This window comes from Orcinus orca, chromosome 1, assembly GCF_937001465.1.
Source record: "Orcinus orca chromosome 1, mOrcOrc1.1, whole genome shotgun sequence".
Lineage (NCBI taxonomy): Eukaryota > Metazoa > Chordata > Mammalia > Artiodactyla > Delphinidae > Orcinus > Orcinus orca.
Genome location: NC_064559.1, coordinates 178,256,046 through 178,281,259, shown reverse-complemented (window position 1 = coordinate 178,281,259; position 25,214 = coordinate 178,256,046). Strand labels below are relative to the sequence as shown.

Here is a 25,214-nt window from a genome sequence, read left to right as displayed (position 1 = left end):
TCTTTAAATATTTGACAGAATTCACCAGTGAAATCCTCCTGGGCTTTTCTTTGTGAAAAGTTTTTTGATTACTTAGCTAAATCTCTTTATTTATAGACCTACTCAGATATTCTATTTCTTCTTGAGTAGTTTTGGTAGTTTGTGTCTTATTAGGAATATATTTCATCTAGGACTTCAAATTTGTTGGCATACAATTGTACATAGTATTCTCATAATCCCTTTTATTTCTGTAAAGTTGGTAGCAATGTCTCCACTTTCATTTTCTTTTTTTAAATATTTACTTATTTATTTATTTGGCTGAGCCGGGTCGTAGTTGCGGCATGCAGGATCTTCGTTGAGGCATGCGGGATCTTTCGTTGCAGCACACAGGATCTTTAGTTGCAGCATGTGAACTCTTAGTTGCGGCATGTGGGATCTAGTTCCCTGACCAGGGATCGAACCAGGGCCCGCTGCATTGGGAGCGCAGAGCCTTAGCCACTGGAGCACAAGGGAAGTCCCTCCACTTCCATTTTCTGATTTTAGTAACTTGAGTCTTCTTTTCTGGGTCAGTCTAGCTAAACTTTTGTCAATTTCAATCTTTTTAAAGAAACAACTTTTGGTTTTGTTGATTCTCTGTATTGTTTTCGTATCCTTTATTTCATTTATCTCTGCTGTAATCTTCACTATTTCCCTCCTGCTAGCTTTGGGTTGAGTTTGCTCTTCTTTCTCTACTCTTTAAAGTATAAGACTAGGTTATTGGTTTGAGATCTTCCTTCTTTTTTAGCATATGTGTTTACAGCTATAAATTTCCTTCTAGGTACTGCTTTCACTGCGTCACATCAGTTTTAGTATGTTGTGCTTTTGTTTTCATTTTACCTCAAAGCATTTTCTAATGTCTCTTGTGATTTCTTCTTTGACCCACTGGTTGTTTGTGTGTGTTATTTCTACACATTCGTAAATTTCTGAAACTTCCTTCTGTTATTGACTACTAATTTCATCCCATTGTGGTTGAAGCACATACCTTGTATATTTTCAATCCTTATAAATTTACTGAGATTTTTTAATGATCTAATAGCTGGTTGACCCTGGAGAATGTTCCATATGCACTTGAGAAGAATGTATATTCTGTATTCTATAAATGTCTGTTAGGTCTAGTTCGTTTATAGTGTTGTTCGGGTCTTATATTTCCCTGCTGATCTCTTGTCCAGTTGTTCTATTCATTGTTGAAAGGCAGATATTGAAGTGTCCAACTATTACTATTGAATTATTTCTCCCTTCAGTTCTGACAGTTATTGCTTCATGTATTTTGAGACTGTGGTTGGATGCATACAATCACAGGTTTCTGCATTTCTATTGCCTATTATATATTTTTATTTAAATGTGAGAAAGTTAGCTATTTGATTCCATTTATACATAGTCCAAAACAGGTAACAATAACCTAGGGCAGGGATTAGCAAGGTTTTTCTTGCAGCCAGATAGTAAATTTTGGGCTTTACGAGCTACTTGGTCTCTGTTGCAACTACTCAACTCTGTTGTTGTAGCATCAAAGCAGTCATAGACAATACATAGCTGTGTTCAAATACTCTCTCTCCTTCCTTTCTCCTGGGACAACAGAAATGCGATAAAGTATGTTCTTTATAAACTGTGACAGCTCTCATAGACATGACAAAAAGCATTTTTAAGGGTGTTTTGATAGAGAATTATTGAAAACAAATCAATAAAAGCACTTAACAGCCAGAATAAAGAAATAGGTGACTTGGCTCGGTGCTTTGTGACAGCCTGGAGGGGTGGGATAGGGAGGGTGGGAGGGAGGGAGACGCAAGAGGGAAGAGATATGGGAACATATGTATATGTATAACTGATTCACTTTGTTATAAAGCAGAAACTAACACGCCATTGTAAAGTAATTATACCCCAATAAAGATGTTAAAAAAAAAAAAAAAGAAATAGGTGACTTCCACAGGGTATTTATTTAATACGGGCTTACTGAGTAATTGTGTGAGCAATGGAAATATTAACTTACTTAACTGCCTGAACTTTTTTTCTACTGACAGCATCTGCATATCTTTCCCTTCTAAAGAAAGGGTGCATATTTATATGTTCCTGAGCTCTCTCCTTATTCATCTGTATCACCCCTCACAACCATCACAGTGTCATGCATAAACAAGGAGTTGAAAAGTATGCTTTCAAATTAGGGCTCACAATCAAATAGCTTGTGGGCCAGACATGTTTTGTTTGGCCATTACCATGTTTTTTAAACTAATGTGAATGTTGTTAGGCGGGGCATTCATTCTCCAGTTCACCATAGATCTTACTATTGAATACCACTTCACTGTTTTCTCTTCCTGGACAGTGAAAGCATTTTAATTTGTGCCCCATATGTTAAATGAAAGGAAAAAATATTGCAAATTACTCTTATCTATATGCTACGACTTAATAACCTATAGTATTGAAGCCTCTTTCACCTATAATGTTTCACTGTGTACTTTAATAAAAATGCCTTCTCTTAAAAATGTTCTATTTCCTGGGAACATTCTCACAATCCAACACAGAATGATATGCACAAGATTACACAGAGTGTATAAAATAAATGTATTTATAGGAAAAGAACATGAAGAAATTCACCAAAATGTCAGGCTATTAATTATCTGGGTTGTGAGATTATGGATTATATTTCATCTTTATATTTTGTATTTTCAAGTTTTCTGTAGTGCGCATGAATTACATTTATAATTGGGAAAAATTATTTTGCAAAAAAATAAACTTTCACAAATCCAAGTTGACTGTCCTTCCTGCTCTTTAAATTTGGGATGAGGAAAAACAATATTTATTGAGTGCCAGCATGGTCTCAGGCATGGGGCTAGATGCTTTACATTCAACCGTGAAAACCCTGGAAGGGGATATTAAAGGCCCTCATTTGTGAGATATAGAACAATTACCACAGCTTTATTTTCTGGAAAAATCATGAAATCTCTAGGACACAAGGATATAGAAATCTGGAGAAAAGGTAGGGGGAGAGTAGAAGACCTTAAAAATAATTAAAGGCAGTGAAAGAAGAGAAAGAAAATAATGGAGGATAAGGGCATAGGAAATAATAATTTATTCATGCATTCATCAAATATTTAGTTTCAATCATTTCAAGATACTTTGCTGGAGACCATAGGTTATACGCAGATGGGTATGAAACAGATCAAAAGATAACATACATATGACAGTCCTTCTACATATTCAACATAATATCCTGCATCAACAGAGCATAATAAAATTGAGCTAACATGTTTGCCAACAACTATAATGAGGCAGGGAAATAAGAGTCATGTGAGAGGTACAGAGTAAGTACAAAGTGAGTTGAGAGGAAGGAGGAATTGCTTCTGGCTGGAGGGATGAAGGGGACGTAGGTGCTCATATCAGGCAAAGGAGTCTCACCTCTCCCCAGAGTGCCAGCCCTGTACTTAAAATTGTTTACTCAGGACTTCCCTAGCGGTCCAGTGGTTCCAATGCAGGGGACCCGGGTTCAATCTCTGGTTGGGGAACTAAAATCCCACAAGCTGTGCGGTCCAGCCAGAAGAAAAAAAAAAAAAGATATTAAACAAGTAAAACAAAAACATAAAAGTACAGAAAAAGTGAAGAAAAAATGTGAGAGAGAAAATCAGATAGGGGCATTTAGGTTGGGTTTTCCAGAAAGACCTCTTTGAAGAAATAACATTCTGAGAACAGAAAGATGAAAGAGAGCTAGGAAGATTCGTGACTGTAGGGAAAGTTCCCAGCAAAGGCAACAGCCTGGGCAAAGAAACTGAGGGAGGAAAAGAGTTGGCAAATTAGAATTGAAAGAAAGCCTCTGTAACTGCATCAATGAAAAGAGGGGATGACTGGTGGGAATTGAAGATAGAGAAGCAACCAGGGCTTTGCAGTTTCTGTTACAAATTCTGAATTGTATTCTATATGCATTGAAGAAACAGCAATGAAAACACAGATGCTGTCCTTGCCCTCATGGGGCATACAGCCTAGTGAGGAATACAGACCACTGAACAAGTGATTTCAATCCATGTCATAAATGTGAGGCTAAGGGACCTAAAGAGTGCTGTGAAAGCACCGAGGAGGGACACCTAATTCAGTCTCCACTGGGATCACTGCAACTGAGAAGTTACGCAGCCTTCAGCGTCTACCTTCCAATCTAAAACCATCCATGACCCCCCAGAGGATAAATTCCAAACTCCTTGATCTCATGTCACTGTTTGGCCCTAACCTTTATCTTCTTGGTTTAAACCCCTACTACTACCTATCACAATGATTTTTAAACTTTTTTTTTAACTCAGCATACAGTAGGAAATACATTTCACTAGTACAAAGACACATAACCACATAAATCACTAAAACAAAAGTTTCAAGAAACAATTCAAGTAGGATTACTCTGATACTTTCTATTCTCTTTTTTTTTTTCCTAAAATGCTTTTTGTGATTTATTCATGACCCGCTAATGGGCCCTGGACTGCAGTCTGAAAATCAGTGACTGCTCCCTCCACGGCTACCTTCTCTACCCACCTCTGAACAAAGTCTGTTCTCTCACCCTTTACCCAAGCAGTCCTGGATGCCAGGAGTGCTCTACCTTTCCTTCTTCATTGTTCATTCACCTAGCAATTTCCTTCTGACCTCTCAAGACCCAGTGCAAATGTTACTTCTTCAGAGGAACCTTTCCAGATACTGCCCTATCACCATGCTTCCACCCTTAGAGGTCCCAGGGAACAGTACTCCCTGAGTGACAGCACTTGTCATGTAGGGTTGTATTATAATGACTTTCTTTTTTAAACAAGTTAGTCGGCTCTGGACTAGGTTTCTGGACGTCAGGAACCTAGCTGTTTTATCTCAGGTCCCAAATAGGGTCCAATCTGAAGCAAAGATCAGTGGATGTTATGTTGAATAAATGAAAGCTGACCTCATCTTGTACTACCCTCCCCACACTGTCACCATCTGGCTATGCTCTGACAAACTAACTTTCTATCTATTCCTCAAACACACCAAAGTCTTCCCTCCCTCGGAGCCTCACTGTGCCACTCTTCCCCCAGCATTTCCCTGGCAGGCTGTTCCTACTCTAACTTCAGATCGATAGTCTACCCTCAGAGAGGCTGTCTGCCCAACCTCCCATCACATTTCCTTTGTCTTTATGGCATTTATCACTCTCTGAAATTATCTTGTTTTGTCTGTTTGTTTACTTATCTTTCTCGTTAGAACATTAGATTTTTTTTTTTTTTGGCCAGAGCCGCATGGCATGTGGGATCTTAATTCCCTGACCAGGTATCGAACCCTATGCCCCCTACAGTGGAAGGGCGGAGTCTCAACCACTGGGCAGCCAGGGAAGTCCTAGAACATTAGATTTTTGAGGGACGTGGTGTCCCGAGTTTCCCCCAGGAAGTTCAGCACCTAGAACAGTGCATAGCGCACAGTAGGCGCGCAACAAAACATCTGGGGAGGAATGATTGAGTGGGAGAGGAAGCGGACACAGACATAGAACTCTTAGGGACCTGTCTTGAAGCCGCTTTGAGGGTTCCCTGACTGAGAGAGAGGGGGTTGAGGCGCCCAGGTGCCACGTTTCAGGGCCTACCAGTAATAAGTGACTGTGCAGGCCCCGCAGACCCGCTCGGCCGGAGCTTCGCACACCTCACAGCAGAGCCGGCGCCCCTTGGGCACCGCAAGAGGGTAGATCACGTTCATGCTGCGGCAGACGGTGTTGTCGGTCTCTAGGACCGTTGCCTGGCGAGGACACACTGGGCGGCGGTGTCACGTGACCAACAAGGCGCAGCCTCATTCCAAGCTTTTCGAGGGCGGGTGGGTCGTGGCTCGACTGACACTTGGGAGTGTGTTTGTAGGGTTTAAAAAAAAACAAAAAAACAAAACAAGCCCTTCACTACAAATCCAAAGGTTAAATGGCCGGGCACTCAAATTTTAGCGAGGTCCAAGCCTAGCAGGGTCTGTATGGTAGCCGGTAAGGGTCAAACACGTCCAGCTCTTCACCCAGACTAGGAAACTAAACGAGGGGGTGTGACTCCTCCAGATGCCTGCCCAGCCGAGAACTCCCGCCAGCTCAGTGTCAATTTCGCACGCTGTGGGGCGGAACCAGCACGCATTTCCAGACCTGCAGAAACCCGGCGCTGGTAAACTTGCACCGCATGGTAGCGAACCGCCCCCTCACTATTGCGGCTGCGCGTGGGCCAGGTACCGGGGCAGGGGGCGTGGCGCCGAAGACTCGGTAGCTTGCGCTGGCGCGGCGGGTTCCAGGACCGATGGCGGCAGTCGACTTGGTCGCCGAGTTCCCCCAGCCCGCCGGTGCTGCGCGCTGGGCCGAGGTGATGGCTCGGTTCGCCGCCGGCCTGGGCGCGCAGGGCCGACGGGTAGTGTTGGTCACGTCCGGCGGCACCAAGGTCCCCCTGGAAGCCCGGCCTGTGCGCTTCCTGGACAACTTCAGCAGCGGGCGGCGCGGTGCTACCTCGGCCGAAGCCTTCCTGGCCGCGGGCTACGGGGTCCTGTTTCTGTACCGTGCTCGCTCTGCCTTCCCCTTTGCCCACCGCTTCCCGCCCCAGACCTGGCTGTCGGCTCTGCGGCCCTCCGGCCGAGCGGCTTCGGGCTTGCTGAGCTTGGAGGCGGAGGAGAAGGCACTCCCGGGCTTCGCCGCGGCTCTGCGGAGCTACCAGGAGGCTGAGGCTGCCGGCACCTTCCTGGCCATAGAGTTCACCACTTTGGCAGACTATTTGCATCTGCTGCAGGCTGCAGCCCAGGCGCTCAATCCGCTAGGTGCGTGCCTTTAGGAGTCCATCGGATGCCGGGAGGCAGAGCCTTTCCCCCAAGACGCGCATCCCCTTACCCCCTCTTTACCCATGGCTCTCACAGCGGGGGAACCCGAGTTGAAAAGGAGCTGACTCCATACCCTTCTCCGATTTATTACACCCTGTGCTTCTTTTTGCAGGCTCTTCTGCGATGTTTTACCTGGCTGCGGCCGTGTCAGATTTCTATGTTCCTGTGTCCGAAATGCCTGAACACAAGATCCAGTCATCTGGGGGCCCACTGCAGGTGATGGGCGCTTCTCTTCCAGAGATCTGATTCCCTATAACCAATCTTGGGTTAATTTCCTTTTGATCTGGAGATGGCCTTTCTGCATTCCGTATGTGCTAGGCACTAGGGATCAGAGATGACTAAGACACCGCTCTCCCTCAAGGACCTCACAATCTAGTGAGGTTGCTGGACACAGACATAATTACAGTACAGAGTGATAAATACTCTAGTAGAGGTACGTACAAAGTGAAGTCAGAGCATGGGGTGAGTGAATCTCGGGGAAAGTCAAGGCTTTCTGGAGGAGATGGCTTGAACTGGGTTTTAAAAGATGAGCAGAGGGTGTACCAGACAAAGTAGGGAAGGTCACTCCAGACAGAGTAAACGATTGGAGTTTGGAAATGGGCAGTGTGTTGTGAACTGAAGTTGTTTGGTAAGGCTGGAGAGCCTGGAGAGTGGTGGGGATGGAGGGCAGACCGAAGAGACAGCTTCCTACGTAGAAGATTTTGTATTCCTTCCTAAGGAGCTTGAACTTTATCCTGTGGAGCCAAGGACAACCAAAGTAGGAGAATGAGATAAAGTTTTTGTTTGAGAAGAACATTCTGGCATCAGTATGAAAGGTGAATTAGAGAGAGTGGTTGGGGGGGGTGATTAGATGGTGGTTATTGTTGCAGTTTAAGGAAGAGGTGTGGGGAAGGTAGTGGTGTGGTTGAGATGCTGAGATGATCTGGCTACTTGGAACCTGAGGGAATTCTTAGTCATTTATTGGGTGATACAAGTAGAATTTAAACAGGAGAAATTTAAATAGTAGAGTTTAAATAGGAGAAATTTAAATAGTAGAATTTAAATAGGAGAAACTACCTGTGGGGCACTTTCTGACTTTGTAGAATAGTTCATTTGTTCATTTCTTCAACAAATATTTATTGAGTACCTACTATATGCCAGGCCCTATTATAGGACCTGGAGATAAAGCAGTGAAAAGAAACGTACTGTGCCCTTGTTTCGATTATATTCTGCAGAGGAGACAATAAGTAAGTCAAATGCATACTATGTTAGGTAGTGATAAATGCTAAGGAGAAAAATAAAGTGGGGAATGGGTATGTGATTCCTATCATACTTGCTAACTCTTTGAGGGGACATCCTGATGGTGAGCTTAGTGATTTCATACTTTTTAAATTCTGGGAGCTTTAGTTTATCCTATAATTCCTGTCATTCCTAGTTCTATCTTGAAAGTACACAAAACGACTCAACATTCCCCTTAGAAGGGATTGAGAATAATATAGTAGTATTTAATGAATGAAAATACAGTCACTTCTGTTTCCTCAATGCTAAGATGGTACGTGACAATTTTATTTTATTTTTTTTACAAGTTACAATTTTTAAATGGAGTCAAATAGCCAGTCTAGCAATGCAAGAAATATTTTAGGCTGAGAGGTTTAAAACTCAACCTTATTTGAACTTCCGCCAAAGTAACATCTGCATAAACAGATTATTTGCATTTGTTTATTTGAGGGTTTGGTTTAAAAAATAAAAGGGAATGTTTGAGAAGATGTAATGCTGTTCTTTAGAGTTCTATTAATGGCGATGAGGGTTGCAGAGCAGGGCTAATTCATAAGACATGGTTTGCCCCAGAATATGTATGAAGCTTTGAAATCAGGCATCCTTATGAACACTACAGAGTCAAGGCTTTTAAGTAAGCATTTAATATGCTTTAAAAAGTTTGAAGTGAGAAGTCCCACTTAAACTGACATAGCCAAGCATCTGAGTCTCTGCTTCTTTAGTTTCCCTTGAGATTGACCTGGTTGGTAGGTGGTAACCTTGTTTGCTTATTAAGTTTCTCTTTTTCCAATACAGATAACAATGAAGATGGTGCCAAAAATGCTTTCTCCTTTGGTTAAAGACTGGGCTCCCAAAGCATTTATAATTTCCTTTAAGTTGGAGACTGACCCCTCCATTGTAATTGATCGTGCACGGAATGCTTTGGAAATTTATCGACATCAAGTGGTGGTGGCTAACATCCTTGATTCACGACGGTCCTTTGTGGTTATTATAACCAAAGAGTCAGAAACCAAGTTATTGTTATCAGAGGAAGAAGTAGGAAAAGGTATAGAGATAGAAGAGAAGATAGTGGATGATCTTCAGTCTCGACATACCGCTTTTATACATGACAAAAACTGAAGTAAAAAGCCTTTATTTATAAGATCAAAGATTGTTCAGTGGACCAGGGCTCTTACAGATGGTGAGAACTAGAATAAATCCTTTGCTTTCATAAAGACAGAAAATGAAGGGGAAAAGCAGTGAGTGGTGTGCAGACGAATAGTGCTTGGTGTTGGTCTTTTAATACTCAGAAAACATGAGAACAAAGGTAAAGCAGTTATGACCAAACCACCTGACACACTCAGTTGAATGATTTCTTGATTTTGAAAATGATTCAAGTTGTTTCTCACCTTAAGAAAAAAAAAAACGTATTGGGAATTATATTCCTCAAAATATACATGTGGGGCCTGAATATCAATCTTCTTCATACTGTAAAAGGGATTATGGATGCATGAATGGCCATGCTTTGAAGAGCAAATATTTGTTCATGCCTACTATGTGATAGGCCCAGAGGATTTTGAGGATTCAAAGATGAATAAACATGTCTAGTTTGGGAAATGGATATATAAAAAATTAAGTACAATAAAGTGTGTGCCCCAAAGCCAACACAATGGAAAGGATGATGTTTTTGTGGTTTTTTTTTTTTTGAAATTTACTAAAGATGGGAGCAGGAGAGAAGGACACCTCCCCAAAGATAGATTATCTATAGAATGATGATTGTCCCACTACATTTACTCCTTGCTTCTTGTCCTAGACTCACTCCATATTTGAGTTAAGAATTTACCTTTCAAATATTTTAGAACTGCTCTTGAGGGAAAGTTAACCCAGGCTTCTACCTGGGGCCATGCAGGGCCCAGTTGGTGGCCACTGCCCTGAAGGAGGCATTACAGGGTGGTAAAGAGTATGGGTTTTGGAGTCATCTTAGCCAGGTTAGACCCTTCCAGCTGTGCCACCAATTAGCATTGTAAGCTTAGATACCTGACTTAGTTTCCTCATCTATAAAATGGTGATAATTTCTCTGCAAAATAACATCATTTGTTAGGATTAAATAAATAAAATGGTGAAGATAAAGCATGAGTCTGGCACTTGGCACGTAATTCACATTAAATAAATGTTTGCAATTGCTGTTTTTCTCACTTAGCAAAGCAGTGTTTTCAAAACTCCCACTGTCCTGGGCTTTGAGTTGGGAGTGCAAAAGAAGTGCAGTCCTGAGAAATACCCTAAATGACCCATAGGATGGTCCGGAGTGCAATGTGAAAAACTACCATTAAGAACTAGGTAGAAGCAAGTACTCTACCTCACATAAATGAGTTAAAATGCAGTTCATGGAGTGAGTTGGGAAGGGTAGCCCAAAGTGTGTCTGATAACAGAAGTACAATAAACTTTAATTGAAAAGATATGAACAGAAGTGCTAAGACACATCTAAATACTTCAGGTGAAGTGTTTAGGAAATGTGACTTCATTAAATCAGGAAGCAGAGGAAAAATACCTGCAGCAATCAGGACTTCTCTGGAAGCAGAAATCCTATTGAACAAAAATTTTAAATTAACATCTGGTTCAATTGGCAAAACCTAAAAAGCAACAGGCTAGGCAGTGGCTGCAGTACTAAAGGGGCATGAAATAAAAGATTGATTTTCTTCCCTACATCTATAGCTTATGTGGATGATGGCTGTCATTATCTTTGACTGTACAGTGAGGATAAATGGAGTTAGAACTAGAAGTGATTCTAATGTTTGTTTTTATCATAATTATTACTTCCCTTGGGAACCATTTTCTGTTGTGTTTTGTTAATGCTTAAAAACAACCACCACTACCCTAAATGGAATTATTTAGAGTGTTTTCCAATTCAGTTTAGTTTCCATTCAGAGCATTTAAACAGTATTTACACATGTAAAAATTCCAAGAAGTTGTTTTGTTTGTTTGTTGAATCAGCAAATGGAAGTGTGTAAAGAATGAAAGAAAACTAAGAATGAGGGTGGTCTAATGGTTAGGATGCGGCGCTTTCACTGCCGTGGCCGGGTTCAATACCAAGCCACGGCTCGGACAAAAAAAAAACAACAACCTAAGAATGAAAAGGAACATAAGTCAATGAGAGCAAATAAGGAACTTGATCTAGATCAGAGGACTAAGGAAAGTATCCTTGAGGAGGAAATGACACTTGAACTGCTACATAGAAGTTAAGTGGGCTGGAGGTGATGGTAGTGAGCATTTCAGATCAGAGAGAAAAACACTTGCAAGGGCTCTGGTGCCAGAGGGAGAGATTGAAGCACTTCTAGAAAGTAAGGGATAAGATCCGTCCAGATAATGTATGTAGAAGCGGCAAAGCTTTGGAAAGGATTCTATGAGAAACTAGAATAAGACTAAGAAATGTCAAGTATGTGTTTGGGATACCAGCAAAGCAAGGGCCCCAAAACATGAATAAAATCGAGCTTTGATGAACTAACTAGAATCTTGCGGTAAGAGCATTTAAATGAAGATGATAAAAACCGAGGCTATGTTAAATTTTGTGTCTTTTAGATATTTTTATTTTGCATTACATAGGTGGAGGATACTGTTCGCATAAACCGAATTTTCAGTGCTTAGGGCTTCTGAAGGACTTCAGCTTCAGGGATAGTTCTAGTCAAGTCCTGTTTCTTCATTTTTACAATAATAAGCCGATTCCAAAAGTGTTGTGATTTGTCTTAGGTGCCCCACCCAGGTAATGAGGGACAGATTCTGACCTAAAATTCAGAACTCCTGACCTAGCAATCTCCCCCTTTAAGAATGAAGTTACTTCTAGAAAAATAAATCCAAGTTTATTAGGCTTGGGCTCTCGATAAGGTCTGGCGGGAAGCTACTAGAGAACTATAAACACCCTGTGGCAAAACTTACACTTAAAAGTTGCCAATACACGCCGTTGCGTTACCATGGTTACTACAGAGCCAATGGGATGAACCGTACTTTCGTTCCCGGAGCTAAGCCAGAGGCCAATGTTCTGCGCCGTAGCAATGGTCTCTGGCAGGAAGCACAGCCCCTGAGCCAATGGTGCGTGTCGTTCCTATGGTTCCCGCCGGAAGGACGCGGCGTCTCCGCAGAGAGCGCGGTTGCTATGACGCCCGTGACCGGACCGGCACCTGCAGCTCTCCGCTGAGCAGCGGTGGAGCGTAGCTGCCGCCGGACACTCACCGCTCTCTCTAAAGGACATTTTCCGGCCTGGTTCTTGAGGTTCCCGCCGCAGCCCCAAGGAGAAAAGCAGCTATTCTCCGCTCTTTTCTTTAGCATTCCAGGTCTTTCCCGCTTTTCTGCCCAGCAGGGCCTGAAACGACAGAAGAGACTCACCTGGCTTGGCCTTTCTCTGCCTAAGGATGGATTCGCCGGTTTCCCGGGACCCACCCGCCGCAGGCCTTTAGAATTAGGCTGCTGCTTTTATTTAAAGACGGCTTAGAACCCTCAGTCTGTTAAGTAGACGTTCTTTTTCTCACTTTCCAGGCGAAGATTCACCCCTGCACAGAGAATGCATCTGAAGGTCCAGGCCATGACAAAGTCCACCGAGCCACGGATTCCCCTGGTTGTCGGCCTGTGAACAAAGAACTGCCGTTTTCTCCGTTGTGCCCTATGTTCGCCATGCAGAACTTTAATTCCCGATGAAGCTCCGGAGGCATTTTGTATCCTCAACATCAGGCGTCATCAAGTCAGTTACCTTCTGCCTTTCAAGCTACAACCTCATCCACTTCTCTCATTAATCCTGAGCGCCAGTTTTCCCATCCTGCTCATTCCGCAGCCATTCTCACCCTTTCTTGTCCACACTGCACACTCCTGAATGTCCATTCGTCTCCACCACCTCTGTCATCTCTACACGACCTCCTTCTTTCCTGCTACAATGCTTTGGGTATCTAAGTATTTCACATTCTCCAATCCTGGAATCATTTGGAAGATTTTCTTTGTTTCTCTGTGCTACGGCAAGCTTTCTGTCTCGGGTAAACTAGAGACGAGAATGGAGAAGCACACTTTGGTAAATACAAACAGTAAATTTCTACTAGTGTGTTTTGAAAGTGGAGGGGAAAAAAATCAAAATGCATTTTTTGGGCTTATCGCAGTCTTATATAAAAAAGGAAGATTGTTCCTTGCTTAAGTGAATACTGTGTTAGGCATACATTTTAGTGATGCATTCATGTATGTGAAAAGATCATTCAGAATGATCATGTAACAAGATTTCAACTTTAAGTCCATATGAACCCAAAACCGTGATACGATAGAATTTTCGGGAAAGGAGATGCTTGAAACAGTTCTAGTGCCTCCTCTTCATGTCAGTTTGTTAATCAGAAACATCCCTTGTGATGTGAGTCAAGAAACAACAACAACAGCAACAAAAAAAAGGAGGAATGATTGAAAATAAATATTTTTGGCAAGGGGGAAGGCTTAATAGTCCTAAAAAGACTGGAACAGAGAGGCCTTAAAAATAGAATATGATTTATTTAGATCCAGTGCAATTGTATTTTAGCATGGAAAACTTTATTTAATTTGTCTTAAAGTATGTGTTTCTCATTGAGTCTTACTATTCTTAAATGTAAAGTTATTTTGAAGATATGCAAAGTGTACCTTTTTAACAGGTATTTGTGGGGATAGAATGATTTAGATATTTTTATTTCTCAGGCCAATTACAGCAGTTATTTGTGACGTTCATGCTTAAAGCCAAGTCAGGTTTCCAAATACTGAGAAATTCAGCTTTCTTTTTTATAGTAGATTGGGAAAGAAAAACAAGTTCTGCAACGTTTTCAATTTTTCACATTAAATGGGAACTGAATAAATTCTAACTCTTGAAAAAAGGGGCTGTTAGATGCTATATGGTAAGGAGTTTTCCTTTCCTCTTCCAATATGCATTTATTGAACAAACATAATTATGGCAATATTAACATAAAACTAAAAAAATTTTCGTCTCACCCCTAGCCCAGTGGTTCTAAACCTGGGACGGGGGTGGGGGTATTTTGCTCCGTAAGGAACATGTGGCAATGGATGGAGACATTTGTAGTTGTCACTACTGGGGATGTATAACTGGCAGCTAGTTAGTAGAAGCCAGGGATGCTGCTCTACATTCTACTGTGCACAGAACAACCCCCCACAAGAAAGAATTAGCCAGCCCCAAATGTCAGTAGTGCTGAGTTTGACATATCAACAGTTCATTTTTCTGTTCTGTGTCAGTCCTTGCTTATGTGCATACGTTTTTTACATAGTTATAATTACAGTGTACATTTTGCCTTTCTTTTTCACTTAATTTTATATTTTAAGTTTAAACATTGCTACATTGTTCTGAACTTCTAAAAAAAGTATTTTTCTCATTTTATTCAGGGATTGAAAAGGAATAAAAGGTATAATATATACTGTATTTAAGACATCTGTAAGTTTTAAATTGTATTTGGGTAGGAGGAAGAAAGAAGGGCTAGGATGAATAACCCAAGTGGATATCTCAGTTTTCATGGCCATACTCTTTACTGTGTTCCCTTATGTCACTCGAAGACCATGGGATCCAAAGTTCATCCTTTTCTCAGAGCCAGGAGATGTGCTGTAGCATGAGGTATGGTCCTGGCCCCTGCACTGTAGTTGGAGGGCACCTACTAGGAGAAATAAGAACAAGTCGAAATGACTGCACTCATTCTTTTTGCCCTCCTCCCGTTTAAAATTCTTTGTGTCTGTCTCGGTTTGCTTTGACAGATTTACTGCCTCATTCTTTACATCTAGACATTTTTGGAAGCCCCAAATCGCTACAGGATGTGCTTCTTTCTAGACAGTGGCTTTTTAAGATACTTAATGAGCATTTATTCAGTATCTCCTTTTAAAGAACAGTATTCTCATATACTTTGTTATGTGGGCAATTTTAGGCCCACTTTAGATGTCAAAGCATTTAGAATTTAAAGAATGAATTTGTATTACCTCAAGATCTGCATTTTTAGAATTTTTAAATTGCTCAACTATCGGGTCTCAATAAGTCCACTGGAAAAATGTTAGTTCTGGGATGTCAGAGCAGAACAGGCAGAAGGACCCAGGATTCCAGGCAGAGGGACCCAAATATTCAAAGTCATGGAATAAGCAGCATGATGGGGATCAATCCGTACACTGGCATGAAGGGCTGTCAAGGTGTGGCAGGAGATAAGACGAGAGAGACAGGCGAGAACCAGCTTGTTGAGACACTCTGGTGCCAAGCTAAGGGTTTGAACTCTTCCTGAAAGCAATGCGAATGTTAAGTGGCAAGTGACTTGCATTCACAAGGGTCAGTCTGAGAGCTTTGTGGAGTACAGACTGAATGGGGGCCAGCCTGGGAGCAGGGGAGTCAGTTAAGGATGCTATTACCCTAAGTTGGGCAAATGATGAGGAGAGGCTAAACTAAGAGAGGATGAACTGGAAAATCATAAAAGATGTAGAACCTACAGATTCAGGACTGGTTGACCATGAGAGTGGGATGAATAAGGAGGGGCTAAGGATAACCCCTAGGTTTCTGGCTTGGGAAGCTATATATTGATGGTGATTTTATTAACTGTGGAATACAGAAGGAGGAGCAGGTGTAAGAGAAAGATGAGTGGATTGTTCAAACTGAGTTGTTCACTAGAGAGTTGGATATGCATTGGTCTTAAATAGTAGACTCATTTTGTACTGCCTTCCTAGCCTACATACTCTCCCCTGGAACTTGTACCTCTCCACCAATGCTTGCTTAAAAAGAGTAGGCTTTGGTGGCCATATTTGTACCCCTACTTCCAACCTATCCCAGCCACAACTGACTGAATGAGGAATACTGGACAACTAACTTCAGAGAGAGGGATGTAATTCGTTGGGTGAGCAACAAATAATTGTCTGTCTTTCATAAATTTGAACTAAGAGGTAGATAACAGGAATGACTTAATCTGAAAAATTACATAGGCTTAGGACTTGGATGGCTGTTTTTAGCTGATGAGTAAGCAAGCAGAGAAAGTCCATCCATGTAGAGAAACAAGTAAATGGGAGCAGATTCACAAGGAAACCCATAGGCAAAGACCTCATGGGTCAGGATAGACTAGTAATGGCTGTGCAGTTCCATATCCATTTCCCATGTAGCTAGGTTTAGTTTGCAGCATATGCTCTTGTATCATATTCTTCCAGTAACCCTCCTGAGTAGTTGGGATTGGTCAGCTGTAAAGGTGAGAAAACTCAAAATAGTAATGGCTTGAAAAAGAAATGTATTTCTCTCACATAAAAGTCAAGAATAAAGCATCCCAGAACTGATAGGGCAGCATTTTGAAATTGCCAGAGACTCAGATTTCTTCTCTCACGATACTATGTTCTCCATGGCCTGTGGCTTCCGCCTCACGGTGTCTGGGATGGCTGCTCGAGGTTCAAGCTATCTTGTCTGCATTCCAGCCAGTAGAAAGGAAGAGGAAGAGGAAGAGGGCATCCTGTTCCTTCGAGGACACTTCCTAGGCTAGGTGGCACACAATTCCATTTACATCCCATTGGTCAGAACTTAGTCACACAACTGTATCGAGCTGAAAGCAGGCATCCCTGTGATCAGTCAAAAAAATTAAATGTCTTCTTTCTGCAGAAAAAGGGAAGAATACATATTGAAGGACAACTGGCAGTTTCTGCCACCTGCACTTGTATTTGTTCTAACTTCAGTGTATTTCTGTTTCTTTCCACTTTTTCTAGATCGAGCTGGAGCTTAGCAGAGACGGATTATTATTTAATCCTCCTAACAACCCAATGAGGTAGGCATTACTATTATATCCATTCTATCTGGGGGAAAGCAAAGTTTTAAAAAGTTAGATGACTTGTGTTAGTCACACAGCTATAAAGTGATGGAGCCAGGGATTGAACGAAGGTATGTCAGACTCCTTTGCCCAAGCGATTCATCCCCGTGAGAGTGAGAAGGGCAGAGAGCCAAAGGCAGGGTCCTTAAGAATGGGGGCGTTTGACAGGTCTGTGGAAGAGGAGCCCAGGAAGAACACAGGGGAGGAAAGGCCAGGGAGGTAAGAGTGAAAACAGAAGAAAGTGACGTGACATCATAGAACAGAGAAATGAGTGGGCAGATACTGCACAGAGGTCGTATATAAAAAGAGCAGAAACACGTCCAGTTGGATTTGGCATTTTTTTAAATTAATTATTTAAATTTTGGCCACACGGCTTGTGGTTCCTCGACCAGGGATTTAACCTGGGCCCTCGGCAGTGACAGTGTAGAGTCCTGACCACTGGACCACCAGGGAATTCCCTGGATTTGGCATTTTGAGCATCGTTGTAAGAGCAGAAGCCAAATGCAGTGATTTGAGGAGTGTGGAAGACATGAGAAAGAGGAAAGTAACTTGGGGGGGATGTGGTGGGATCAAAGAAGAGTTATTTTTGTATCTTTATTTTCAAGATCAGAGACCTCTTGACCTAAGGGCACAACGTCAATAGAGAGGGAGATAATGAGCAAACAGAAAAGAAGAAGCTTCCTTGAGGAAGCAATAGAAGATGGGATCTAGAACACAGGTAAAGGAATTAGCTTTGGTTAGGAGGATGGAAAGCTCCTCCTGGAGGGAAAGAGGAAGGTTAGTGTATTGGTGGTAGCAGAAGAAGCTGCCAGAGTTTTTTTTTTTTGGGGGGGGGGGATTGGATAGTCTTTATTTCTTTTTTTTTCTTTTAACTTTAATGTTAATTGTATAGATGCTTTAAATTTTTATATAATCAAATATATTTATCATTTCTTAATAGCTTAATTTGCCACTTAGTTTAAAAATATGTCCTTCATGATTTGCAGTCCATCATTTTTTTTTAACATCTTTATTAGAGTATAATTGCTTTACAATGGGGTTTAGTTTCTGCTTTATAACAAAGTGAACCACTTATACATACACATACTTTCCCATATCTCTTCCCTCTTGCGTCTCCCTCCCTCCCTATCCCACCCATCCAGGCGGTCACAAAGCACCGAGCTGATCTCCCTGTGCTATACGGCTGCTTCCCACTAGCTATCTACCTTACGTTTGGTAGTGTATATATGTCCATGCCTCTCTCTTGCTTTGTCACAGCTTACCCTTCCCCCTCCCCATATCCTCAAGTCCATTCTCTAGTAGGTCTGTGTCTTTATTCCTGTCTTATCCCTAGGTTCTTCATGACATTTTTTTTCTCTTAAATTCCATATATATGTGTTAGCATACGGTATTTGTCTTTCTCTTTCTGACTTACTTCACTCTGTATGACAGACTCCAGGTCCATCCACCTCACTACAAATAGCTCAATTTCGTTTCTTTTTATGGCTGAGTAATATTCCATTGTATATATGTGCCACATCTTCTTTATCCATTCATCCGATGATGGACACTTAGGTTGTTTCCATCTCTGCGCTATTGTAAATAGATCTGCAATGAACATTTTGGTACATGACTCTTTTTGAATTATGGTTTTCTCAGGGTATATGCCCAGTAGTGGGATTGCTGGGTCATATGGTAGTTCTATTTTTACTTTTTTAAGGAACCTGCATACTGTTCTCCATAGTGGCTGTACCAATTCACATTCCCACCAGCAGTGCAAGAGTGTTCCCTTTTCTCCACTTATTTATTTATTGTTTCTAGATTTTTTTGATGATGGCCATTCTGAGTGGTGTGAGGTGATATGTCATTGTAATTTTGATTTGCATTTCTCTAATGATTAATGATGTTGAGCATTCTTTCATGTGTTTGTTAGCAGTCTGCATATCTTCTTTGGAGAAATGTCTATTTAGGTCTTCTGCCCATTTTTGGATTGGGTTGTTTGCTTTTTTGTTATTGAGTTGCCTGAGCTGCTTATAAATTTTGGAGAATAATCCTTTGTCCGTTGTTTCATTTGCAAATATTTTCTCCCATTCTGAGGGTTGTCTTTTGGTCTTGTTTATGGTTTCCTTTGCTGTGCAAAAGCTTTGAAGTTTCATTAGGTCCCATTTGTTTATTTTTGTTTTTATTTCCATTTCTCTAGGATGTGGGTCAGAAAGCATCTTGCTGTGATTTATGTCATAGAGTGTTCTGCCTATGTTTTCCTCTAAGAGTTTGATAGTTTCTGGCCTTACATTTAGGTCTTTAATCCATTTTGAGCTTATTTTTGTGTATGGTGTTAGGGACTGATCTAATCTCATACTTTTACATGTACCTATTCAGTTTTCCCAGCACCACTTATTGAAGAGGCTGTCCTTTCTCCACTGTATATTCCTGCCTCCTTTATCAAAGATAAGGTGACCATATGTGCATGGCTTTATCTCTGGGCTTTCTATCCTGTTCCATTGATCTATCTTTCATTTTTTGTGCCAGTACCATGCTGTCTTGATTACTGTAGCTTTGTAGTATAGTCTGAAGTCAGGGAGCCAGATTCCTCCAGCTCCGTTTTTCGTTCTCCAGATTGCTTTGGCTATTTGGGGTCTTTTGTGTTTCCATACAAATTGTGAAATTTTTTGTTCTAGTTCTGTGAAAAATGCCAGTGGTAGTTTGATAGGGATTGCATTGAATCTATAGATTGCTTTGGGTAGTAGAGTCATTTTCACAATGTTGATTTTTCCAATCCAAGAACATGGTATATCTCTCCATCTGTTTGTATCATCTTTAATTTCTTTCATCAGTGTCTTATAATTTTCTGCATACAGGTCTTTTGTCTCCTTAAGTAGGTTTATTCCTAGATATTTTATTCTTTTTGTTGCACTTGTAAATGGGAGTGTTTTCTTGATTTCACTTTCAGATTTTTCATCATTTGTGTATAGGAATGCCAGAGATTTTTGTACATTAATTTTGTATCCTGCTACTTTACCAAATTCATTGATTAGCTCTAGTAGTTTTCTGGTAGCATCTTTAGGATTCTCTATGTATAGTATGATGTTATCTGCAAACAGTGACAGCTTTACTTCTTCTTTTCTGATTTGGATTCCTTTTATTTCCTTTTCTTCTCTGATTGCTGTGGCTAAAACTTCCAAAACTATGTTGAATAAGAGTGGTAAGAGTGGGCAACCTTGTCTTCTTCCTGATCTTAGTGGAAATGCTTTCAGTTTTTCACCATTGAGGATGATTGTTGGCTGTGGGTTTGTCATATATGGCTTTTATTATGTTGAGGAAAGTTCCCTCTATGCCTACTTTCTGCAGGGGTTTTATCATAAATGGGTGTTGAATTTTGTCAGAAGCTTTCTCTGCATCTATTGAGATGATCATATGGTTTTTCTCCTCCAATTTGTTAATATAGTTTATCACAGTGATTGATTTGCCTATCCCTTGCATTCCTGGGATAAACCCCACTTGATCATGGTGTATGATCCTTTTAATGTGCTGTTGGATTCTGTTTGCTAGCATTTTGTTGAGGATTCTTGCATCTATGTTCATCAGTGATATTGGCCTGTAGTTTTCTTTGTGACATCCTTGTCTGGTTTTGGTGTCAAGGTGATGGTGGCCTCGTAGAATAAGTTTGGGAGTGTTCCTCCCTCTGCTATATTTTGGAAGAGTTTGAGAAGGATAGGTGTTAGCTCTTCTATAAATGTTTGATAGAATTCGCCTGTGAAGCCATCTGGTCCTGGGCTTTTGTTTGTTGCAAGATTTTTAATCACAGTTTCAATTTCAGTGCTTGTGATTGGTCTGTTCATATTTTCTATTTCTTCCTGATTCAGTCTTGGCAGGTTGTGCATTTCTAAGAATTTGTCTATTTCTTCCAGGTTGTCCATTTTATTGTCATAGAGTTACTTGTAGTAATCTCTCATGATCTTTTGTATTTCTGCAATGTCAGTTGTTACTTCTCCTTTTTCATTTCTAATTCTATTGATTTGAGTCTTCTCCCTTTTTTTCTTGATGAGTCTGGCTAATGGTTTATCAATTTTGTTTATATTCTCAAAGAACCAGCTTTTAGTTTTATTGATCTTTGCTATTGTTTCCTTCATTTATTTTTCATTTATTTCTGATCTGATTTTTATGATTTCTTTCCTTTTGCTACCTTCGGGGTTTTTTTGTTCTTCTTTCTCTAATTGCTTTAGGTGCAAGGTTAGGTTGTTTATTCGAGATGTTTCCTGTTTCTTAAGTTAGAATTGTAGTGCTATAAACTTCCCTCTTAGAACTGCTTTTGCTGCATCCCATAGGTTTTGGGTCGTCGTGTCTCCATTGTCATTTGTTTCTAGGTATTTTTTGATTTCCTCTTTGATTTCTTCAGTGATCACTTTGTTATTAAGTAGTGTATTGTTTAGCCTCCATGTGTTTGTATTTTTTACAGATCTTTTCCTGTAATTGATATCTAGTCTCAAATCCTGTAGTCGGAAAAGATACTTGAAACAATTTCAGTTTTCTTAAATTTACCAAGGCTTGATTTGTGATGCAAGATATGATCTATCCTGGGGAATGTTCCATGAGCACTTGAGAAAAATGTGTATTCTGTTGTTTTTGGATGGAATTTCCTATAAATATCAATTAAGTCCATCTTGTTTAATGTATCATTTAAAGCTTGTGTTTCCTTATTTATTTTCATTTTGGATGATCTGTCCATTGGTGACAGTGGGGTGTTAAAGTCCCCTACTATGAATGTGTTACTGTCAATTTCCCCTTTTATGGCTGTTAGTATTTTCCTTATGTATTGAGGTGCTCCTGTGTTGGGTGCATAAATATTTACAATTGCTGTATCTTCTTCTTGGATCGATCCCTTGATCATTATGTAGTGTCCTTCTTTGTCTCTTCTAATAGTCTTTATTTTAAAGTCTATTTTGTCTGATACGAGAATTGCTACTCCAGCTTTCTTCTGGTTTCCATTTGCATGGAATATCTTTTTCCATCCCCTTACTTTCAGTCTGTATGTGTCCCTCGGTCTGAAGTGGGTCTCTTGTAGACAGCATATATATGGGTCTTGTTTTTGTATCCATTCAGCCAATATGTGTCTTTTGGTGGGAGCATTTAATCCATTTACATTTAAGGTAATTATCGATATGTATGTTCCTATTCCCATTTTCTTAATTGTTTTGGGTTTGTTAGTGTAAGTCTTTTCCTTCTCTTGTGTTTCTTGCCTAGAGAAGTTCCTTTAGCATTTGTTGTAAAGCTGGTTTTGTGGTGCTGAATTCTCTTAGCTTTTGCTTGTCTGTAAATTTCTCCATCAAATCTGAATGAGATCCTTGCTGGGTAGAGTAATCTTGGTTGCAGGTTTTTCTCCTTCATCACTTTCAATATGTCCTGCCAGTCCCTTCTGGCTTGCAGAGTTTCTGCTGAAAGATCAGCTGTTAACCTTATGGGGATTCCCTTGTGTGTTATTTGTTGTTTTTCCCTTGCTGCTTTTAATATGTTTTCTTTGTATTTAATTTTTGACAGTTTGATTAACATGTGTCTTGGCGTATTTCTCCTTGGATTTATCCTGTATGGGACTCTCTGTGCTTCCTGGACTTGATTAACTATTTCCTTTCCCATATTAGGGAAGTTTTCAACTATAATCTCTTCAAATATTTTCTCAGTCCCTTTCTTTTTCTCTTCTTCTTCTGGAACCCCTATAATTCGAATGTTGGTGCATTTAATGTTGTCCCAGAGGTCTCTGAGACTGTCCTCCATTCTTTTCATTCTTTTTTCTTTATTCTGCTCTACAGTAGTTATTTCCACTATTTTATCTTTCAGGTCACTTATCCGTTCTTCACCTCAGTTATTGTGCTATTGATCCCTTCTAGAGTATTTTTAATTTCATTCATTATGTTGTTCATCGTTGTTTGTTTCATCTTTAGTTCTTCTAGGTCCTTGTTAAATGTTTCTAGCATTTTGTCTATTCTATTTCCAAGATTTTGGATCATCTTTACTATCATTATTCTGAATTCTTTTTCAGGTAGACTGCCTATTTCCTCTTCATTTGTTAGGTCTGGTGGGTTTTTATCTTGCTCCTTCATCTGCTGTGTGTTTTTCTGTCTTCTCATTTTGCTTATCTTACTGTGTTTGGGGTCTCCTTTTCACAGGCTGCAGGCTCGTAGTTCCCGTTGTTTTTGGTGTCTGTTCCCAGTGGCTAAGGTTGGTTCAGTGGGTTGTGTAGGCTTCCTGGTGGAGGGGACTAGTGCCTGTGTTCTGGTGGATGAGGCTGGATCTTGTCTTTCTGGTGGGCAGGTCGATGTCTGGTGGTGTGTTTTGGGGTGTCTGTGGACTTATTATGATTTTAGGCAGCCTCTCTGCTAATGGGTGTGGTTGTGTTCCTGTCTTACTAGTTGTTTGGCATAGGGTCTCCAGCGCTGTAGCTTGCTGTTCGTTGAGTGAAGCTGGGTGCTGGTGCTGAGATGGAGATCTCTGGGAGATTTTTGCTGTTTGATATTATGTGGAGCTGGGAGGTCTCTTGTGGACCAGTGTCCTGAAGTTGGCTCTCCCACCTCAGAGGCACAGCACTGACTCCTGGCTGTAGCACCAAGAGCCTTTCATCCACACGGCTCAGAATAAAAGGGAGAAAAAGTAGAAAGAAAGAATTAGTAGAAGTAGAAAGAATGAAAGAAAGAAAAAGAAAGAAAGAAAAGGAGGGAGGGAGGGAGGAAGGATGGCGGGAAGGAAGGAAAAAAAGAAAGAAAGAAGATAAAGTAAAATAAAATAAGATAAAATATAATAAAGTTATTAAAATAAAAAAATAATTATTAAGAAAAAAAAACCAAAAAAAACGGACGGATAGAACCCTAGGACAAATGGTGGAAGCAAAGCTATACAGACAGAATTTCACACAGAAGCATACACATACATACTCACAAAAAGAGGAAAAGGGGAAAAAATCATAAATCTTTCAAAGTCCACCTCCTCAATTTGGGATGGTTCATTGTCTATTCAGGTATTCCACAGATACAGGGTACATCAAGTTGGTTGTGGAGATTTAATCCACTGCTCCTGAGGCTGCTGGGAGAGATTTCCCTTTCTCTTCTCGGTTCGCACAGCTCCCGGGGCTCAACTTTGGATTTGGCCCCGCCTCTGCGTGTAGGTCGCCTGAGGGCGTCTGTTCTTCGCTCAGACAGGACGGGGTTAAAGAAGCAGCTGCTTCGGGGACTCGGGCTCACTCAGGCCAGGGGTAGGGAGGGTCATGGAGTGCGGGGCGAGCCTGCGGCGGCAGAGGCCAGCGTGACGTTGCACCAGCCTGAGGCGCGCCGTGAGTTCTCCCGGGGGAGTTGTCCCTGGATCCCGGGACCCTGGCAGTGGCGGGCTGGACAGGCTCCCCGGAAGGGGGGTGTGGATAGTGACCTGTGCTCGCACAGAGGCTTTTTGGTGGCGGCAGCAGCAACCTTAGCATCTCATGCCCGTCTCTGGGGTCCGTGCTTTTAGCCGCGGCTCGCGCCCGTCTCGAGCTCCGTTAAGCAGCGCTCTTAATCCCCTCTCCTCGCGCACCAGGAAACATAGAGGGAAGAAAAAAGTCTCTTGCCTCTTAGACAGCTCCAGACTTTTTCCCGGACTCCCTGTCGGCTAGCTGTGGTGCACTAGGCCCCTGCAAGCTGTGTTCACGCCGCCAACCCCAGTCCTCTCCCGGAGCTCCGACCAACGCCCGAGCCTCAACTCCCAGCCCCGCCCTCCCCGGCGGGTGAGCAGGGAAGCCTCTCGGGCTGGTGAGTGCCGGGTCGGCACCGATCCTCTGTGCGGGAATCTCTGTGCTTTGCCCTCTGCACCCTGTTGCTGCGCTCTTCCCCACGGCACCGAAGCTTTCCCCCTCTGCCACCCGCAGTCTCCGCCCGCGAAGTGGCTTCCTAGTCTGTGGAAACCTTTCCTCCTTCACAGCTCCCTCCCACTGGCGCAGGTCCCGTCCCTATCCTTTTGTCTCTGTTTATTCTTTTTTTTTTTTTTTTTTGTGGTACGCGGGCCTCTCACTGTTGTGGCCTCTCCCGCTGTGCTGCGGACGCGCAGGCTCAGCGGCCGTGGCTCACGGGCCTATTCTTTTTTCTTTTGCCCTACCCAGGTACGTGGGGAGTTTCTTGCCTTTTGGGAGGTCTGAGGTCTTCTGCCAGCGTTCAGTAGGTGTTCTGTAGGAGTTGTTCCACGTGTGGATGCATTTCTGGTGTATCTGTGGGGAGGAAGGTGATCTCCGCGTCTTACTCTTCCGCCATCTTCCGATAGTCTTTATTTCTAAACAGAAGAGTTTCCTAATGGTGGAGTTTGTTGTGCTAACCATTGTAACTTTTAGTTTAACAAGTCTTAGGAGAATCACGG

General features: G+C 41.6%; 3 protein-coding genes across 8 annotated transcripts in view; 2 read left to right on the top strand and 1 right to left on the bottom strand.

Moving 5' to 3' along the window:
• The window catches only part of ZMYND12 (zinc finger MYND-type containing 12), a 34,562-nt gene extending 28,591 nt beyond the window's left edge, over positions 1-5,971 (bottom strand). The window contains exon 1 of the mRNA XM_004266363.4: positions 5,579-5,971. Coding sequence (XP_004266411.1) covers positions 5,579-5,688 — 110 coding nt within the window. The 5' untranslated portion in view covers positions 5,689-5,971. The remainder of the gene's footprint in view (positions 1-5,578) is intronic.
• A 79-nt stretch (positions 5,972-6,050) lies between these two features.
• PPCS (phosphopantothenoylcysteine synthetase) lies at positions 6,051-9,737 on the top strand. 3 transcript variants are annotated; one of them, XM_033421970.2, is made up of 3 exons: positions 6,051-6,189; positions 6,938-7,041; positions 8,875-9,737. In XM_033421970.2, exons 1-3 carry the CDS (start codon positions 6,144-6,146, stop codon positions 9,196-9,198), a joined length of 474 nt encoding a protein of 157 aa, XP_033277861.1. In that variant the 5' UTR covers positions 6,051-6,143; the 3' UTR covers positions 9,199-9,737. The 3 variants fall into 3 exon arrangements, with proteins under 3 accessions (XP_033277861.1, XP_004266410.1, XP_033277862.1); XM_004266362.3 differs by lacking the exon at positions 6,051-6,189 and adding an exon at positions 6,198-6,765; XM_033421971.2 differs by lacking the exons at positions 6,051-6,189; positions 6,938-7,041 and adding an exon at positions 7,080-7,258.
• A 2,462-nt stretch (positions 9,738-12,199) lies between these two features.
• Positions 12,200-25,214, top strand: part of CCDC30 (coiled-coil domain containing 30) — a 169,115-nt gene continuing 156,100 nt past the window's right edge. For 2 of the 4 annotated variants that reach the window (XM_049699114.1, XM_049699124.1), the window contains exons 1-2: positions 12,800-13,108; positions 16,768-16,826. In XM_049699114.1, coding sequence (XP_049555071.1) covers positions 12,917-13,108; positions 16,768-16,826 — 251 coding nt within the window. In that variant the 5' untranslated portion in view covers positions 12,800-12,916. The other 2 variants (XM_049699117.1, XM_033421967.2) reach the window with 2 other exon arrangements.

What these genes read in the sequence shown, in the direction of transcription:
- PPCS (XM_004266362.3), top strand. Translation starts at nt 6,258, where the DNA reads ATGGCGGCAGTCGACTTGGTCGCCGAGTTCCCCCAGCCCGCCGGTGCT. An exon ending in CCAGGCGCTCAATCCGCTAG is followed by an intron (nt 6,766 to 6,937) that starts GTGCGTGCCTTT and finishes TTCTTTTTGCAG; the next exon opens with GCTCTTCTGCGATGTTTTAC. An exon ending in CATCTGGGGGCCCACTGCAG is followed by an intron (nt 7,042 to 8,874) that starts GTGATGGGCGCT and finishes TTTCCAATACAG; the next exon opens with ATAACAATGAAGATGGTGCC.